The sequence below is a fragment of the Arvicanthis niloticus genome, chromosome 5 (assembly GCF_011762505.2).
Source record: "Arvicanthis niloticus isolate mArvNil1 chromosome 5, mArvNil1.pat.X, whole genome shotgun sequence".
NCBI lineage: Eukaryota > Metazoa > Chordata > Mammalia > Rodentia > Muridae > Arvicanthis > Arvicanthis niloticus.
Genome location: NC_047662.1, coordinates 52,798,805 through 52,815,655, shown reverse-complemented (window position 1 = coordinate 52,815,655; position 16,851 = coordinate 52,798,805). Strand labels below are relative to the sequence as shown.

At 40.3% G+C, this 16,851-nt stretch overlaps 1 protein-coding gene across 5 annotated transcripts in view; it reads left to right on the top strand.

The window, feature by feature from the left end:
• The window catches only part of Patj (PATJ crumbs cell polarity complex component), a 302,257-nt gene that overhangs the window by 26,706 nt on the left and 258,700 nt on the right, over positions 1–16,851 (top strand). For all 5 annotated transcript variants that reach the window (XM_076934632.1, XM_034502319.2, XM_076934635.1 and 2 more), the window contains 5 exons: positions 1,551–1,769; positions 3,377–3,476; positions 5,902–5,993; positions 7,645–7,786; positions 13,685–13,825. In XM_076934632.1, the coding sequence (XP_076790747.1) occupies positions 1,551–1,769; positions 3,377–3,476; positions 5,902–5,993; positions 7,645–7,786; positions 13,685–13,825 (694 nt within the window). The remainder of the gene's footprint in view (positions 1–1,550; positions 1,770–3,376; positions 3,477–5,901; positions 5,994–7,644; positions 7,787–13,684; positions 13,826–16,851) is intronic.

Below are 16,851 nucleotides of genomic sequence, written 5' to 3'. Positions count from 1 at the left end.
TTGAACTCAGAGATCCACCTGTCTCCATCTCACAAGGTCTAGGATTAAAGACCTCTGCCACTACTACTGGCTTTCTTTTTGGTTTTCTGAGAAAAAAAAAGTCTCACTATGTAGTGTAGGCTAGTTTCAAATTTTCTGTGTGATTCAGGCTGTTTTCCTGCTTCCATATGCTTGGATCATAGGTATATGCTACCACATCTGGCCACAGAAGTTATTTTAACCTATAAGGTACTTTGTAGGCATCTATATTTTTTAGACATCAGTGTTTACATTTTGGTATCTTATGCAGTAGTAAAGGTAATTATATGGTATTCAGATTTATTGATGAAACAAACTTAGGTAAAATGCAGATGATCAACTGTTTCAGAATTTTCACAAAGAGGGGACTCTTTAAATAATTTTAACTGGTACATATTTTCATGAATTATATCTTAAACTTTTTGTGGTATAATATACACACAAAAGTGTATGCATTTAAAAGAATAATCATAGCTAACAATGTACTTATTATCCAGCTTTAGATGCACTTGCCTGAAATTCACCCAGCATTAAGACTGTAACTACCTCTCATGTAGTGCTCATGCACTCAGATTTGGGTGTGTGCTTTTGATTTCTCTCCAGTAGATCCAGCTATCTACCTAATATGCCTACTTGGTGTTGTTGGGGCAGTTTAGACTTTTCATCCCCAAATCTCACCTAGATTTCTATTCCCACTCAGTCCCCCCCCACTCCCCCCCCCACTCTGCAGTCTGCTTTAGCTCAGTTCCTGATAAGTCTGTTCTTCTCTAGTGGCTTTGGATAAGATGTTGGGGTTCTGCCTCCTTCTCCCTCTCCTTGATATCCCATGTGGAAGTTATCAGTCAATCCTGTTGACAGTTCTTGGAAAATACATGTAACTTTCCCTTCCCAATTTGAAACTGCTAACCTTGTCCATGCTACTGATCTTGAGGTAGTTGTTAAAGCCTCCCAGCTTCCCTGTGCTTGGATTGTCCCCTCATGGTCCATTTCAAGCAGAGGAGCGGGAGAGATCTGAGCACGTCTAGTAGTTGGGTGATGCCATTCCTTTGCTCACTTTGCTTCCCAGTCATCGAAACGACTCTCACATCTGTCTGTCCACCAACAGCAGTTTGCTAACCTCTGCTGACAACTTTCTGTTCCCCAGTCATGCCGCTTACCATCTTGGCCTCAGGGCATCCTCAGCTTTATGCCAGAATCTTCATTCTGGAAGTCTCCAGCTTTTGATCTCTTCCTTGTATTCATGGTCATTATACTCTGGATCAAAGCTGTTAGGCATAAATTAAACCCTTGGGCAGATATCCATTTTAGAGTTCTAGTACTTATTTGATTTTGGATCCTTCAATATTTTGTATTCTGCAAGGAATTACTTTATCTTTTGTCAGCTGAGTAGATCATTAGAAATGTTATGTTTGTCGGGTATATCAGCTGACTTTGTCAGTCATTTTGTCAGAATTCAAAGTCTGATTTATTTTTATTAAGCAGTTAAGCTAAATTGTTGATTTCTCTGAGTAATTCTGCTTTCTTGGTTAAAGGATGGAAGGCTACAGACAGGAGATCACATCTTGAAGATTGGTGGTACAAATGTACAAGGAATGACCAGTGAACAAGTTGCTCAAGTTTTAAGGAACTGTGGGAATTCAGTGAAGATGCTGGTGGCCAGAGACCCTGTTGGTGAAATCGCAGTAACACCTCCTACTCCTGTGTCCTTACCTGTTGCCTTACCTGTTGTAGCCACAAGGACCCTTGATTCTGTGAGTATAGAAACCATTCTTCTTATATCACATGCTACCTATGATACAATGCAAGATAAGAAATTCCTTCAGCTGGATGACCATACTAGCCTAAGTCACACTTCAGAGCTCATATGTGAAGCAGAGGAGAACCTGTATGAATATTAGACCTCTCTCTCTCTCTCTCTCTCTCTCTCTCTCTCTCTCTCTCTCTCTCTCTCTCTCTGTTTCTCTCCCTCTCTCCCTCTCTCCCTCACTCCTTTTTGGTATGGTGGTAGGTGGTGGTGGTGTGTGTGTGTGTGTGTGATGTACCTTAAAGCCAGATATCATTGTCTTCCCCTATCACTGTCTACTTATTTTGAGACAGAATCTCTCACAGAGTTGAGAGCGTGCCATTTCAACAAGAATAGATGGCCAGCAGTCCCCTGGGATCCTGTGTCTGTCTGCCCAGAGTTGAGATTACTGGTATATGCTACCATTGCCTGGCTTCTAATGTCTGGCACTAGGGTTATAAACTTTGTTCCTCACATCTCCATAGCAATTGCTTTGCTGACTGAACCATCTTCCCATTCCCCCTTCTTGACTTCTCTTCCCCATGAATAAAACCAGGAAGAGAAAGTCTCTGTTAGTAACAAATGTAAAGCAAACATTTATCTTTAGAGATATCACTTAGGTCTTTTGAAAAGTTACCTGTCCCTACTGGGAGCCATTTGAAAAGGAGTTTTCTATGATATTAGAAGTTACTTTGTTTAATTTCTCCAGGTTGTAGTGATAACTGACTTTTGTTTCCTACATTACTCTACCTCACTGACGTCTTCTCATCCATTGGAGGGACATGAGGTCTGTGATATATGGGACTGTGCTCTATCTATTGTTTAGTGTCTAATGCTGACGCTTGAAATTGAGAAAGTATTATATCTAATACCTCGCCTTCCTCTTGGCTTCTACAGTTTATTGTTAGCCATAGGATTCTTTCAGGAAATACAGACTGAGGTTTTTCTAAATGGCTGTATTAATTTTCTAGTGTTATGTTACAAGTTGTTACACATTTAGCAGCTGAAGCAGTACCTTTGATTAGTTTGCAATTGTGTAGGTCAGAATTCAGCATGGGCTTGGCTGGGTTTTCTGCTTAGCTTCTTGTAAGGGGAAGTGAAGGTGTAGGTTCATCTGGGCTCTGTTCTTGACATCTGGGCTTGTGAGTCTGTTCAGGTTGCTGGAAGAATGCAGTTCTGTGCTGTCGGATGGATGGCCTTTTTTGTTGGCCTCCAGCCAGACATCTTTCAAGGGACCCTTATGGTCCCCTTGTTCCCATCTTTATTGTATGACCGCTCTACCTTCAAACTACCTTTAAACTCCTCTGTTTAAAATGTTTTTTTTCTTTGCCCTTTCTGTTACCAGCAGGAGCAAACTCTGCTTTTAGGAGGTTCTGTATTAGATTAGGCTCCTGTGAATGATCTCGCCATATCATGTAGTTTATAAACACAGGGTAGGTCCAGGGACCAGGAGTCATGGGAACCATCTTAACATTCAGTTTGTCACAGAAAAACTTGGCAAGCTGGCTGCACAGATTGACCATCTATGGAGTATTCAACTGAAAATGTAACCATACCTGTGTTATTTCCCTACAGGACAGTTCTCTTTTTGAAACTTACAATGTTGAACTTGTTAAAAAAGATGGACAGAGTCTTGGGATTAGAATTGTTGGCTATGTCGGAACAGCTCATCCAGGTAAATGAATCATTTCTACTTCATATTTGGGATAATTATAAAGGATGTTAAGGTTTCTATATAATAAAATTAAGTACCTGCAGACTTTAATTTAAAAGTCACAATAAAACCATGAATCTATAATAGCAAGCAGTTACTTTCCAATGACTAGAGCCACATTTTGTCTCAGTGGTTTAACAGCTGGCTGTATAGTCAGTACCAAAGGAATTTAACATGCAGTCCGTTTTGTACCATTTTCACTTTACTTTCCTTTGCTTCTAAAATAGTTCTGTTTTGAATACTGTGTGACTGTTAACATATTATATAGCATTATGTCTGGGATAAAGTAACTTACTCACTGCATATGCTGTATATTGTGAATGCTCAAAATGTATTATTTTGTGTTTAATCATGAGAAAAGTAAGATAGAATAAACATTTTATTATTATTTTTATTTTTTATGTAAGGGGAGGTTGGTGTGAGAATATATGATTCAAGTATCTGAATAAAATGTTTTCAGCCATTACCTGAAAGTTAGCAGTAACTTTCACTGTTGGTTTTCTCTTGGTTATTAAATAATTACTAGGTTAAATAAAAGTGAACCTTTATAAACTATTTGGTAGTTACATGAAAATTTAGTTATGAAGTAGTTTAGTTTTTCTGAAAAGTAGCAAATATAGAGAGTTAATTGCTTTAAAGGAAATTGTCATCATGCATGGAGCAGGTGGGGAGATTAAGAGTATTCACAGGCCTGAAGGAAACGCACGTCAGACCACTCTGTGCTGCTTTAGCTTAACTAAATATCTAATTTCAAAAGCCTGATTCTTCTGTGCACCACCACTTTTTAGGATCAGAATTCAAATAAGTCCCTTAAAAGCTGAATATAAACATAAAAACTAATGTTGCACCACACATGTTGAGTCATTCTCCCTATCTTCTGCCTGGGTACAGGACTTGTGGCTGAGTTCCTAAACACATGACCCAGTGTCTAAGTGGGAGTTAATAAATGAGAAAAAAATTGATGTTTGTGTTACTGAGTGCAGAAAGGAATTCTTTTACTTATTTACCCTCAAATCCCTTGTGGGCTTGGGTATTTTGGGGAGGATGAGCAAGTGAGTTAAAAAATGAGATTTTTGAAAATCAGCAGGTTTTAAAACCATGCATACAAATTACTTGTACTTTGTTGCATTTATTGTTGCAGTTTTGATGCTGGGGGTTGATTGAGAGTGGTGGCATGCTCCTGTAATGTCACTGTCGCAGCTGAGTGGATGGTCACAGGAGCTCACAAGTGTGAGGCCATCCTGGGCAACACAAGGAACCTTCATCTTAGAAACCAAAACAAACAATAAAGTCTATTCAGGGGGTGTGATTAAAGTATAAGAACCTTTCAATTGCTTAAAGATAACTGAAAATACATGTTTTAGTAGAGAAGGAAGCAACTGTCCTGGCATGACAGATGAGAGATTGAAGTTGACAGGAGAATTCAGAAAGAAGAATTAGAGCTGGTGATGAGAAAGGATGAGATAGGGAAGACACAAGGCAGGACTGAGTCAGGAAAGCACTCAATAGCTGAAATGGCCGCCTGGGTGTCAGGCCTTGTAGAAGGAATAATGTGGAAGATGATATTGAAAAATGTTTTCCTGTTATTGAAGACTTGGGATGTCATTCAGGATGTGCTGTGTGATGCTGGCAGTGGGAACTTAATAAAAACCATTAAGAGGTAGTTTTTTAATTTCTCAATCTCTTTTGGGGATTTACTTTTTATATGGTTATCATTTTTATGGCTATTTGTGATTAAATACTTAATTTTACAGTGTATGGATTGTTTAATGTTGCTGAGCTCATTCTACTTTTTAAAATTATTATATGTGTACAGGGTTGTGTGCCTGTAGACCTCCCATGTAGAGGTTGGAGGGCCGCTCTGTGGAGTTGGTTCTTCCCACCTTTATGTGTGTTGCTATGATTTAACTCAGATGCCAGGCCATCCCTGCCCCAATGCTAGCTTTTTGAAAGATCACATGTGCTTTTCTTTTTATCTGGATGACATACATGAGCACTGAACTAAATATAGACAAGAATATGTGTGAGTCTTGTCACTATGCTAGTGAAAAATGATGGGAGCTTCCACTGAGTCGGCAGTGCGAGCAGAGACTGACCAGGGTTCATCTGGCCCTGCAGAGTCCCAGCTTAGAGAGACATGCATTCTTCCAGGTTCCATTACTGATTATTTTTCCAGAAGGGTAGTCATCAGTCAACTCACTTTTAATTCAGGTCACTTGTGATGGTGACAGTTTGAAATAATCCATCAATTTCCCTGTGTGTGTTCAAAATAGTATTTATGAAGTCTCTAGTCGGCCTCTTTAGCTAATTAACCTCTTGATAGAATTTTGTAATCAGGTCCTAATTTTAGCTTTCTTCCTTTTTCTGTGTGTCTGTGCACCTTCAGGGGAAGCTTCGGGGATCTATGTGAAAAGTATAATCCCAGGCAGCGCTGCGTACCACAATGGCCAAATTCAAGTGAATGATAAAATCGTAGCTGTAAGTAATGGCGGTCTATTGTACATTTGACACAGGTTAGAGAAACATTTCTTTTTTCTATCATATACCAGAGAAGAAGATGGGATGGCTTAGTTTAATTTTATAATATTTGTTTGTTTGTTTGTTTTAGTTTATGCTTTTATATATATTTTGAGACAGGGTCTTACTGTATAGCCTTCGCTGGTCTAGAACTCAGTATGTAGACCAGGCTGTCCTTGAATTCAGAGACCCACCTGCCTCTGCCTCTCAAGTGCTGGGATTCAAGGTGTGCTCCACCATGTCTAGCTCATAAGGTTTTTAAAAAATCAACTTTATTACTGCAGTGTATCACATCGATTTAGGCTTTTACATGATTTTTTTTCTACTCAAACAAGAAGTAGTCTACTAAACATATTTATAGAAAAAAATTGTATGTTTACTTAAATAAATAAAAGTATGCATGGAAATGTATCTGAAAGATGTTTTATGTCCCCTGGGAAATACTCTTTAAGAGTCTGGGCATTTATCCATTTTACATACAGTGAAGAATCTGTTTACCAGTTCTTCTTGCTGCTTTTTTTCCTTAGAATAATTTCAGTCTACCAAAAATTGAAATACTTTATGTATTTGAGAATATAACCTTTTGCTAGTTAAAATTAGTCTCCCTTTTTAGTAGTAAATATCTCCATGCTTTGCTGTTTGTTCATGTTATACACATGTTCCACACTGACATAGACAGAACCTCATGATGATCAGAATTCATCTAAGGAATACTGGCTTTTGCAAATGCCGTTTGATGATTTGTAGGGTCTGGAGACCAGTAGAAGCATCACATGCTTTGAGGAAAGTCAGGAGGAAGTCTAAAGCAATGGTCTGGCCTGCCTGGATTCTTGCACATACATTTTTCAGAACATTAGAAGACCCAATGATGGGAAATGAGTGTGCTTCTGTGGAAAATATCACAAAATAATACCATACAGGGATAACACCTCAATATTAGTAATTAATTTTTGTTTTATTTTGAGAATAATATGTAACAACTAGATTTTATAGCTTTTTAAATTTTTAAGATTTTAAATATCATTATAAATTAATATTCCTTTGCCTCTCTCAGGCTGATACTTAAAATGTGTGACTTAAGAATATAAAATTTTAAGATCGAATTTATTTTTTAATTTACATGTAAGTTTGTCAGCAGAGCTAGTTTTTTATTCTTATGCAAACTACTTTCTGGTCTAATATGCATTATTTGGGGGGAGTAAAATTAGTTACCCCATTTTATTCAGCACTGGCAGAGTTAAAAATTGCAATAGCTGCCAGGCGGTGGTGTCGCACGCCTTTAATCCCAGCACTTGGGAGGCAGAGGCAGGCGGATTTCTGAGTTCGAGGCCAGCCTGGTCTACAAAGTGAGTTCCAGGACAGCCAGGGCTACACAGAGAAACCCTGTCTCGAAAAACAAAACAAAACAAAACAAAACAATTGGAACAGCTGAGAGGCATGCTGGATAGCTCAACTGCTAATCCTACCACTCAAGAGGCTTTGAATCTGAGGCCAGCTTGGGCTAGCTACTGAGTCGGCCTCTCTGCACTACATAGTGGGACCCTCTTTCAAAAACCAAAACCAAAATGGTGGTAGTTTACTTGAAACTCTGCTTTGTCTCTTGATCTTATAGGTGGATGGTGTCAATATTCAGGGCTTTGCTAATCAGGATGTTGTTGAAGTATTGCGGAATGCTGGGCAGGTGGTGCACCTGACCCTCGTTCGAAGGAAAGCCTCTTTACCTGCTTCACCGTTTGAACAGCCTTCAGACAGAGGTAATTAATGCTCCTGTCCCTCTCTTCTCCATGGAGTTGGGTTTGGAGGAGCAGCCAGGATTTGAAGATTGGTCTGGGAGTTTGAGAAGGAAACTGTGCTTATCTGGTGTAGTGCAGTAGTGGATAGGTGAGTCAGCTGTCTGCCTTGCAGAGCATTTCCTGTCTGCTGCAGTGCACCTACCCACATGACAGGAAGCAAGCACTGGCAGACTGAGCCCAGAGCTCTCTAAATGGACAGAGAAATCACTTTCTGATCTAGGACCCTTCATTTGTCTTATACCTTGATGTTTCTTAAGCTTCAGATCCCAGATTGATTTTAATGGTGAGTTTTACCCTAGTTGTCTTTTGGTTTGCCTTTGAAGTATGGTGAGAAAATAAAACAAATTTTTATCAAGAACACTTTTATTAAAAATAATGTTTGTTATCAATAACAAATAACAAATCTTCATTGCAGAAAAATGCACAATTTTTTGGATATCAGAGGACATCTTTTGAGGGACAGTTTTTCCTTTCCACCATATTGGTTCTGGAGGTTGAACTAAGGCCATCAGTCTTGGCAGCAAGTGCCTTTACTAGCTGAGCCATCTTGCTGGACAATATTTGGGTCTTTGTGGCACACATTCACACTGCTGTGTTGGTTTTTTGTTTGTTTGTTTGTTTTTTGTTTTTCGAGACAGGGTTTCTCTGTAGACCAGGCTGGCCTCGAACTCAGAAATCCACCTACTTCTGCCTCCCAACACTGCTGTGTTGTTAACATTCTGTTGGTACATGTTCCTCTGCTTTCTCGGGAGCTCTGATTGGTATTTTATAATGTAAAAAAAATTATTTTTATTTTCTTTGAGTATTTTTGTTTGCATATATGTCTCTGCATCACATTGTGCTAGGTGACTATGGAGGTCAGAAGAGGGACGGCATTGGATTCTTGGAACTGAAGTTACAGATAGTTTTAAGTTGCCATGTGAGAGCTGGAAATGAAACCCAGGTCCCCTGGAAGAGCAGGCAGTGAGTGCTGTACTGAGCCATCACTCCAGCCCCTCTAACTGGTATTAGAAAACAAACTATTATTAACTCCAGATTCACCAGGCATGGTGATAATGAATATCTTTAATCTCAGGAGACAGAGCTCGGCAAATCTCTGTGAGTTTGAGTTCATACTGGTCTACATAGCAGGTTCCTGTCCAGTCAGGGTAAAATAGTGAGGCATTGTCTCAGAAAGTAAACAAACTCAAGTTCCAAAGGGTCAGAGTGTTCTTTTCTGACCTCTAGGCATCAGGCAGGCACACAGTGCACATATGTACATGCAGTCAAATCACTTGTACACATAAAATAAATAAATAAATCTTAAAAGAAAAAATATTATACTAGTTGCTTTTCTCATTGCCGTGACCAAATATACACCAAGAAACAGTAAAGGAAGGAATTGCCGGGCAGTGGTGGCACACGCCTTTAATCCTAGCACTTGGGAGGCAGAGGCAGGCGGATTTCTGAGTTTGAGGCCAGCCTGCTCTACAGAGTGAGTTCCAGGACAGCCAGGGCTACACAGAGAAACCCTGTGTAGAAAAACCAAAACCAAAAAAAAAAAAAAAAAAAAAAAAAGGAAAAAAGAAAGGAATGGGGTCATTGTCAATCACAGTACATGAATAACCAGAGATTCCTTGATATTTATTTATTTATTTATTTATCTATTTATTTATTTATTTATTTATTTATTTATTTATTATTTTGGTTTTTGGTAAAGGGTTTTCTCTGTGGATCAGGCTAGCCTAGACCTCACAGAGACCTGCCTGTTTCTGCTTCCTTAGTGTTAGGATTAAAGGCATGTACCACCACCACTTGGCTAGAGATTCCTTCCTTCCTTCCTTCCTTCCTTCCTTCCTTCCTTCCTTCCTTCCTTTCTTTCTTTCTTTCTTTCTTTCTTTCTTTCTTTCTTTCTTTCTTTCTTTCTTTCTTTCTTGTATGTGAGTACACTGTTTCTCTCTTCAGATATACCAGAAGAGGGCATTGGTTGGTAGCTACCATGTGGTTGCTGGGGATTGAACTCAGGACCTCTGGAAGAGCAGTCAATGCTCTTAACCACTGAGCCACCTCTCCAGCCTGAGATTCCTTTCTTAATTCTGTCAAATCCCATCAGGTTAACAGCCTAGAGTAATTTTTACACTGTGTGGGGTTTTGATCTTAGCATTCAGAGGCAAATGGATCACTGTGAGTTCAAGGCCAGCATCATCTACATAGCAAGTTCTAGACCAGCAAGGGGTACATAGTGAGATCCTGCCTTAAAAAGGAAACCAAGCTAGGCATGATGGCACACACCTTTAATCCTAGCCCTCAGGAGGCAGGTGGATCTCTTGAGTTGGAGACCAGCGAGGTCTACATAGTGAGTTCCAGGACAGTCAGAGCTATGCAGAGGGATCTTGTCTTGAAAAACCAAAGAAAACCAAAGAAAACAAACAAAAGATTACCCTTCACAATTATCATGAGTATTCTCTGGTGCTGTGTGTGTACATTATTGACTAGCCTATCTGTAGAACTTCCCTATGTTTTTTATTGAAACTTCATGTCACTAACTTGAATCCTTGGTGGCTGCCATTTTCCTGTCTCTGAGTTTGACTCTGCAGAAAGCACAAGGGTAGGGCCATACAGTGTTTGCCCTTCTCTCCTGAACTAATTTTACTTTACATAGTATCCTCTACACCATCCACGCCTAGCAACCGATTAGACTTCCTTTTAAAGAATCAATAATATTTATTGTTTGTATATGTGCACTTCATTTATGTATTTATGCTAAGTGTTCACTGATGCTGTGTCCCTGTCTTGGTTATTATAAATAAATAATGCTTCAATTAATGATAGACGTTTCTCATCCTAGTGCTATGTATGCATTTATTTATGGCATCAGATGATTAATGATCGAAAAAATATGCTGTGAGTGGTTTTAAAGTCTCATGTTACCATCACAGGAGTTTAATTGGTTGTATGTTTGAACTCTTTGTAGTTAAAACATTTCAAGATATAGAGAAAGGAAAGGAACAGAATGAACACCCACTCACCTTCACTTTGTTTGACAGTTGCCACCTTCCCATATTTCTTCTAAATCATTTTACAGTGAGTGGTATAGCAATTCCAAAGATAAGGATGTTTTCTTAAATAATCATAGTATTATTATAACCAAGAGAAGTAATAGTAATATCTAATATCACATACTTTGTACCTATCTAAGATTTCCCAGTTGGTAGTGCCAAGGAGATCACTCTGTGGGTCAGAGGGTAAGAACCTTGTTGTATAAGCATGAAGACCTGGTTCAAGTGCCCCAGATCCATGCAAGAGAATTTGAGCATGGCTGTACATGTGCTTGTAAACCAGCACTGTGAGGGACAGAGACAGGAGAATTGTTGGTGTTTCTTGACTGCCAGCCTAGCTCCAGGTTTCTCAAGAAATCCTACCTCAAAAAAGTAAGGTGAGAGAGATGCAGCAGGACACTGCAGTCCTCCTTAGGCTTTGTGAGCAGGCACACCAACACACAGATTGTATGTGCACGTTTCCAGACAGACACACATCCACACACCACACACTCCTACACACCACACATATACGTTTCCCAGTTGCTCTAAAATGTCGTTTGTATGTTCTCTTCCTATTCCTTTTGACTCCTCCCTTAAAATTCTTCCTAAACCATGTGTCCCATGTGTGGTGACTCGGGCTTCTGAGTGTAGAAAAGCCCCTCATCCCTGCCCTGTGCTCTTTCTTCTTCTCTTCTGAGGGGTTAATCTTAGATCTAAATGCCACAACCTGACCTTGAGTGCGTCCTTGTGGCCGTGTACTTTTTTTTTTTTTTTAACTTTTTATTGGGTCTTTGTGAATTTCACTTCACGTATACTAATCTCACTCATTTCCCTGTCCCCTCATACCTGCTTCCACCCTTGTAGCTTCTCCCCCTATTGTGGAAGCTGTAGTGTGCCACAGTGTCCCACAGTGTACCCTTCTATCCACACTTCTTTTTTTGCAAATGTTCATTGCAATGAGACAATGTACAGGGTCCGCTCTCCTGAATGCTGTAGCTGCTGAGGGGCAGGGCCAGCTCTTCCACTCTGATGACCTTGGGGCCAGCTCTCCTGCTTGCTGCAGGTAGTAAGAGGTGAGGGGCAAGGGGGTAGAGGGGAGGAGGGCATCTTTTTCTCATCCATGTCACTGCACAAGAGATGAGTGGCAGGACCATCTCTTTCACACTCATACTATGCTTTCCCACAACTCTTCCAGTTGCCAGCTCTGCTGAGCTTTCTGGGCAATGGGAGGGATCAGCTCTCCTGCTCTCACACCACTCAGGGTCAGCTCTCCCAGGATGTCCAGGTGAGGGATCAGCCAGTTCTGCATAGCCTTCAGTCATCAACATGGTCCTGGGTGGCAGCCCAGATCAGGATATCTACCTGGAAACAGACCCCTGCTGCTGCAGGGCCATGGACCCAGACATGGCCCTCAGTGGTAGCACAGGCTAGGATGTCACCACAATCTTAGGTGGCATCACTGGCTACTCTTAACAGGCTGTTCCTCACTATCCCTGGCTTTCTGGTTCTGTCTCTCTTCATTGTGCCCACCCACATCCTTCTGCTTCTCTTTCTCTTCCATTTCTTCACCACTTACTTTCTTTCTCCTCTTAGTGGTTCCCAAGGTGTCTTGATGTCTAGGGTTGTCTCAGGAGTGCTGTTCCCTGCCCATGTATTGTGGCACTGGCCAGGGATCATCTTGGGTGTAGTCTGCCTTCCTGAGCCTTCCTGGCACTGGACTGGTGGTTGTCTCAGGCCAGTTCCCTGTCTGCCCCAGTAGTGCCAGACTGGTGATTATCCTGGTGTTCATTCCTGCCTGGACCCTGTGGCCCCAGGTGGAGTTGTCTTCTCTCAGGTTATACCTTGTACTTTTAATAAAAATTCTTTTACAAAGAGCTGAAGAGACTGCTCATGATTAAAACTCTTGGTGCTCTTACAGAGGGCCCAGATTTGGTTTGCAGCACCCACATGATGGCTCATGACCATTCATAGCTCTGGTTCTAAGGGATTTGACACCCTCTTCGGTCCTCTGAAGTCAGAAGGCCCACACTTGATGTATATACATGCATGAAGGCAAAAATGCTGTACACATTAAAAATGATATGTTAAGCAGGCAGTGGTGGCACACACCTTTAATCCCAGCACTTGGGAGGCAGAGGCAGACAGATTTCTGAGTTCAAGGCCAGCCTGGTCTACAGAGTGACTTCCAGGACAGTCAGGACTACACAGAGAAACCCTGTCTCAAAAAACCAAAAAAAAAAAAAAAAAAAAAAAGATATGTTAAAATTTAGAAAATTCTTTTCAAATGATGGTAATTATTTTTTTTTTTAAAAAACAGAAACTCTTCTAAACTGTCGCTTGTGTAGCCTTTCTTTTGTTGAAAGACACTTAGTGGTTTGCTGGCAACTTGGCTGAACTTTATTTGCTTCAGCTGCGAAAAAAGCGGGGCGCCATCTGCACCCCAAGCCCCAGTCTCTGAGGTTGCTTGTGTGGCTGCTCACATCAGCTTGATGGTCCAGCCTATTTGCATATGTTGCTTAATACCTTTCCACAACAGCAAGAATATACAGCCTTCTCCTTGATGCTTTCTTATCTCTTTCCCTTTCTAAAGCTACAGTAAATCATCTTTCCCTGTTTTGTTGAGGTTCAGCTTTGCTTTTCACTTTCATTTTCTGTACTTCCTCATTCTTTGAATACTGTCAAGCAATCTTTGTGATTAACTACCTCACAGAACACTTTCGTACAAAGGCGTCATGCGCAGCGAGGTCCTGGGAAGGGCAAATGGGAGTGAAATAAGCTCATTTGGATTCGGTCACCACCCCAACAGGACTGGTGATTTAAGCCACAATTCTTATTTCAGAAACTGTTGCAGAGCCACCTAAAGTACCAGAACTAACTGAATCCCCGGAACCAGAAACCAATTTGAGTATCGAAGCAGAGGAAATTGGAGAAAGACCGGATAATCTAAAAAAGGACACTGTACAAGCCTTAGAAAAACCAGGTAGGCCCAACGCCTTTACTTTGGAGTACTTCAACCTGTTTGTTTATTAACCATTTCCTCTCTATAGTTAATATGGTGTGCCATCCACAGAGTCAGACTCAAAGCTATGCAATAAAGGCAATATCACATCAAGAACTTTGTGAAGTTACAAATATTCTAACAACCAGGTAGCTACCAATGACCCATATAAAAGCAGTTTAGATCTGATGGAAGCTCATGTTGTCGAGACACCTTAGCAATTTAAGATGGGCTCTTTTTCTAGGGATGTCCTATCATTGTAGAGTGCTTGTTTGAGGCTCTAGGGTCAATTCCTGGTACTACCACCAACCTTAGGTTCAGTCCCTAGTACTAACACCAACCTCACACTCCACCCCCAAAATTTAAATAAAATGGGGTATTTTGAATGTAATCTTTAACATAATGTGAACCTATTTGGTAGTAGAGCACCAAATGTATTTTTGTTTAATTGTGCTTCAAATGCATATTTATTAGTATGCAATAACTAACAGCATTTTAATCACTGTGTATTCTTACTTAGATTAAGTATTCTTACTTAGATTACTTATTTAGATATAAATTGTATTTATATATATTATCTATTCACCTATATCATCTATCATTTGTGTGTTTATCTGTGTGTGTGTTTTCTTTTTATCAAAGTTAATAACATCAATTTTTCATACGTTGCATCAAGTGACTAGGCTGCTTTATATCTAAATTTTTGAACTGTTTCCAGCTTTGACCTTTGACACTATACTTTAATACTTCAGTTGTCATTGGAACTCCCTTCTGCAATCAGAGTTACAGCTTGGTTCCTTCTACAGAGGTCTTCAGCTAAGTGAAACTAGTTAAATATTTCTTACATTTGTGTTCCAGAGAAGCTGGCTTTTGCTTTTTTTATGTTAGGAAAGGTAGCTGGAAGGAAGGTGTTAGTGTCTCACTCAAGATAAAGGTTTAGGAGCTTCCAACCCCTTTGCATCTGTTAGAGTGCAATTAACTGTTATTCTTTTAATTTAGTTGAGCTCAGATAAGTATCAAAGGATTACTAGGTAAAAATCAAGTAATCTTGAAATTAGAAATAGTCTTAGTAGTATTTTACCTCATTACTATTGTTATTATTTTGTTTGTTTTTGAGAAAAGGCATTACTGTATAGCCCAGGATAGCCCAGAACTCACAGCACTCCTCACTCCACTTCCCCTCTGCTTTACCCATTTTTTTTTTCCTTTTCTTTTCTCCTGACCCCATCACCCCTGCCGCCTGACCCAGTGTGGTCTCACAATGTAGCCCTGGTGGCCTGAAACTTGCTGTGTAGACCAGGCTGGCTTCAACTCAAAGAGATCTGCCTGCTGCTGCTGCTGCTGTTACCTTCTGTGTTGTGTGCTGGGATTAAACATGTACACCACCATGTGGACACAGAATTGTACTCATATTTTTAAAATGAATTTCACTGCATTTCCCCATGCATGTGTATAATTTCAGTTTGCAAGTATGCTGACCTCTCCTGGCTGTTGTGCTGTTAGTCTCTCTCACCTGTGTGATGAGCCTAGCCTTTTGTGCCTTTTTGTGTTGTTTTGTTTGCTTGTTTTTGTTTTGTTTTCTTGAGTTGCTACAAGTAGATGAGTCTCTGGCCTTTGAGCTGTGATTTAAAACACATTGTTGTCCGGTGTTTTCGTTGTTCACCTCAAAGGTAAAAAACAGCCCCAAGGGAATTGGTGAAGTGACAGTGTTTCTTCACTTCATTGAACCTTTGCCGTTCTACCTCTGACTACTATGTAAGCGTAGAGTTCTCTCTATACATTGCAGATTTTGTTCAGTGTCACTAAGCAGATATGAAACTACACCTGGAAGAAACTGAACAGGCAAACTGTTGAAACTTTTAAAGATTTTGGTAATGGGGCCAGAAAGATGGTGTAGTGGGTAAAGGCACTGGCAGTGAGCCTGAAACCCAGGGTTAATTCCCAGAATCCCTGGAAGGTGGAAGGAGAAAACCAACTCCACAGACATCCTCGGACATCCACATGTATGCTGTGGCCTGTAGACCACTACCCCTTTCCCGCGCCCCTGCCCCCAGTCTCCCTCACCTCAAATACTGAGAAATTAAAAACAAAAAAAGGAAACTGGTAAGAACTCATACTTCCATAAGGAAATGTTCACAAAGTGTATGCCACCCAAATGAGTTTGGTCCTTGTTTTAATCAAATCTTTGATTAGCTGCCCCCAAATGTAATCTAGCATATCAGTTAACATAGTTATTTCCTGGATGTTCTTTTGTAAGTGGAGTAATTTAAGTTCTTTAGTGTGCATTAGTCTTAGTCTCTGAGTCTGAAGTTAGCCTAGTTAACTTAATGATTTGTAGTATGTAATTAAGCCTTCTGTGCAGCCAGAGTGAGCAGTTCTGAAGCTGAAAGGGCTGATGCTGCATGCTATGTTTGACTGTGGGCAGATGGCTGTGTCACTGTGACAGTGTTCCCTTAAAACAACCTGAGACCTTTTCATCCTCTGCTCTTGGTGTGGATGTAGGTGCAGATGATAGTTTGAGTACCTAGACTTTTATCTGTTAGGTATTCTTCAGACTGCTCGCTGCTCTGAGAGTATAGGCCTGCCACTTCAAATCTGTCTTAACTTTTAAAATGATCTCACCGGCACAACAGTGGCACCATTAAGTCAGGAGCACTGTAAAGATACAAATATCTTAGTAATTAAGCAGTAACAAAAGGCTGTTGTAAAATCAAAGCTTCTATCTGATAAACATCAGATTTTAGCTGGCCAGCCTCTCTGTCCGTTCTGTCATGTGGGAGCCTCGCAGTGTTTTTTCTCTGTGTCTTGTTGATTACAGTGATAGCTCCGTAGGCACTTACTATCTCCATGGAGAGGAAGAATGGTACTACTCTGAAAAGATTAACATTTAAATCAGATCTGTGCAAGACCTACAAATAAAGCTAAGCCAGGCATATAGGATATCTATATTGAAAGTATATATTCAAATTTCACTTGTAATTCATCACTTCCTCTTCCCTTAAAAGCAT